Source organism: Thalia democratica, chromosome 7, assembly GCF_965202585.1.
Source record: "Thalia democratica chromosome 7, ktThaDemo2.hap1.1, whole genome shotgun sequence".
NCBI lineage: Eukaryota > Metazoa > Chordata > Thaliacea > Salpida > Salpidae > Thalia > Thalia democratica.
In genome coordinates this window covers 64,544,592-64,548,081 of record NC_139171.1, presented here as the reverse complement: position 1 = coordinate 64,548,081, position 3,490 = coordinate 64,544,592, and the positions used below count along the sequence as shown (strand labels likewise).

The window sequence follows — 3,490 nt, the reverse complement described above, 5'->3', positions numbered from 1 at the left end:
TTGATATTCTATAATTTTTTTTTTTTGAAATTATATGGTTTATTAAACGACAAAACAAATACTAAAAAGTTTGTTTAAGAACTTTACAAAAATTTTTTAGTTATCAAGTTATACTCAATGCATGTAATTTGAAGTTTATTCAAGAGCATATTATAAAAATAAAACAAGTAAATGAATGCAATTGAAAACATATATCTAAAATTTAAATTTTCAGTTTAAAATATCTTAAACTAATAACCTTAACAATTGAAATCTTTTGATTCAATAATTTTTCAGGTATCACTTTCAATTAACTGGTACACTGTGTATGCTAATTTTTAATATAAAGGTACTCTCAGAGCTGGGTAGGATGAAATGCTTTGAAGAGCTTTACACGAGCTATATGACCACTCATCTTTATCAACATCATAGCATGACACATAATCTTTAAAGTCATGAAGAACAAATATTTTATTCCCAACCGAAACAGCTCTCACACCGAGTGAATAAATATTTGGAGATTTAAGTTTGACAAACATATTGCTAGTTTTATCAAAAACTTCACAATTCGTGTTTAAATTTGCACCTCCAATCGCAAATAACTTGCTTTTAACACAAATTAAACTATGATCTCGTCTTCTTTCAATCATACTTGGCATTGGTGTCCAAGTATTAGCAAAAACATCGAACGATTCTACTGTGTTTGAATTATTGTAGCTAATATATGCACCTGAAACGACAATATTTTCTTCAAATATTGCACAAGCTGCACGTTGTCTCAATTCGTTCATTTCTGCAACTTTTTTCCATTTTAATTGTTTTGTGTCAAATTGAAGGCAAGAACTTAATGTTTGAAGAGGTACGGGATTACTACCTCCAAATATATAAACTTTATCCATAAATGCACAAGCACAAAAGTGTTGACGTTCATCAGGTATATTAGTTACTACACTCCATATTTTGTTCTCAAGTGAATATTTTTCAACAGACTTTATACGACTGAGATTACTATCAAAACCACCAAAAACATAAATATCTCCTTTAAGATAAATTGCTTTAAAAGTATATCTTTCTGCTAACATTGACGGAAGATTTGAAAGTCTTTTTTTGATATTTTCATCAAACCGTTTAACTTCACAAATAGCTCCATGTCCTGACATACTGAGTCCTCCACAAACAATTACATTGCATATTAATTGACTACAGTATCTACGTTTATTACAAGTTGTAGAATCTAACTGATAAAATCTATTTTTGTTGTTTAACACTTCAACACATTCATCATTCGTAGAAATACATGTAGACTCAATTAAGAGATATTTTAAACAGTGACCTGATAAAAAATTAAGACGAACTTTCAATAACAACTGTTTAGCAAATTTGCCACGTTCTTCTATGTTGTAACTCAACCATTCATTTGCTGCTTTATAAACTTCAACTTCTGAATCGATTTGTAAACTAGAACTTGCAAGTATTTTAAAAATAGCTTTTAAATCCAACTCTAGGAAGCTTTCTGTTTCAACTATCATGCTAAAACAACGTTCTATATAGCTAAACATCTTTTTATAAATGCTTGGTAAGTAAAAAAGTCTAGATAACTGATAATAAGTTGCAGCATTATGAATTTTTACTTTCTTGTTCATTACTAGGCATACTTTACTGTTTTCATCTAAAAACAATAAACTTGACTTGACTATCGAAACCATTTTTAATTGTTTATTCTTTGTTTTACCTAAAAAGTTAAGTTTATGTTATGAACGAAAGTTGTTTATAGATTTTAAAGCAACTTTAAATATTTATCTTAACAACTATGTATTTTAAAAATTTACCTTCGAAATTTATATCATTAAGAATATTAGGATATAAAACAATTATAACTGTTCAAAATATAGATTTAATCGTTTGCTACCAAAAAATCCTATTGAAACAAGTTCACTGAATATAAATAAAACTAACTATACAGTTATCTAACTTTGTACAAACATATGTTTCTGTTTGTTAACTAATCAACACACTTCAACTGAGTTCTGTAAAAAATAATTACTGTAATGTAAGAATAATGCATAGATTAAAGTAGATACATGTTTTTATTGAAATTAAAATAAAATAAATTATAAAGATTCTACAGGTTAGAAGTTAATAAGTAAAATACCCAATGTTAAATCCAACTGTTATAAAACTATATAATATGTGTAATTATTAATTCTAAACTAAGTAAAGTAAACTAATATACACAAAAAAACAACAAATCATAATATAAACAAACCACTTACTTTAATGGAAAGAATAATTGATTCAAATTTTACCGTTGTCAATAATTTAACAAAATACATCCAATAACTACCTCGCAGCAATATATATGAAGATTAAGTCAGCTATTTTATTTGTATTATAAAGTTACTTAGTTTAGTCTTTATGTTTGGGAAGAAGTAAAGCACTTTAATATTAAAAAGTAGTATGTAATCTATTTTTTTATAAATGAAACAACAACCATTAAACTTCTAAACTTGGAACTTAACACATAAAGATGTGAAGAATTATAGTCAAAGGGTAAAGTGAATACATGGTAGGTCGGACAACAGAAAGTGTCGTGTGTGTAATAAAAATATTAATAATAAATGGATAAAACTACATTTTACTTAGGATATATAGTTGTATTAATAAATATTAAGTAAATTTGTGTGTTTATTTAAAAGGTGAATGAAAAATATGAAAGGTAAGAAAGCGAAGCACTAAGGTGTTTTTTGAAGAAGAACCGTCGGTTGTATACACAGTGATATTTCAAACAACTGTGTACACAACAGACGGTTCTTCTTAAAATAACACCTTGGCGCTTTATCACCTTTCATACTTTACATTCACCTTTCACATAAACAACACATTCACTTAATATATACTAATACAATTAAATATCCTAAGTAAAATATAGTTTTATACTTTTACTATTAATATATTAATTACATACATGACTTTTTCTATTCTCCGACATATCATATATTCACTTTACCCTTTGACTATAATTCTTCACATCTATATGTGTTAAGTTCCAAGTTTAATTGGAAGCCTGTATTCAAACCACAGATAAATCGTGCTTTTTTATCTACTACGCCTAATAGAGCTAGAATTTGTTTTTACTGCAGGCTTATTTTTAGCATATGACTACCTTGTTGTTTTCTGTTTTAAATTTCAACTTGAATATGCAGCACAGTTTAATTATCAAATATTTATATTGTATGTATGGGATGTTTAATTTAAACACCCGACAGCGACTTTATAAAACAACAATCAACTATTTTGATAATCATTATATACAATATATATGTAATTTAAGTCATTGTGATTATAAGTATGACGCTGTAACTTAATTATCGGTCAGTGCTTTGTAAGCTTAATAACAAGTTTGTTTTTATGTGCTTTGTTTTTCTTAAATTAAAACTTTTTGATTTTTTTCATTTTCAATTAAACTTAATCTGCTTCCTAATTGTATCTAACTCTCTTTTTGTTATAGTTT

General features: G+C 26.7%; 1 protein-coding gene across 1 annotated transcript; it reads right to left on the bottom strand.

Annotated features, from left to right (window-relative positions):
- Nucleotides 1-317: 317 nt before the first annotated feature.
- On the bottom strand, nucleotides 318-1,508 carry LOC145841706 (kelch-like protein 7). Its single transcript, XM_082949057.1, has one exon. The coding sequence runs from the start codon at nucleotides 1,506-1,508 to the stop codon at nucleotides 318-320; it is 1,191 nt and encodes a 396-aa protein (XP_082805183.1).
- Between the last annotated feature and the right edge of the window lie 1,982 nt (nucleotides 1,509-3,490).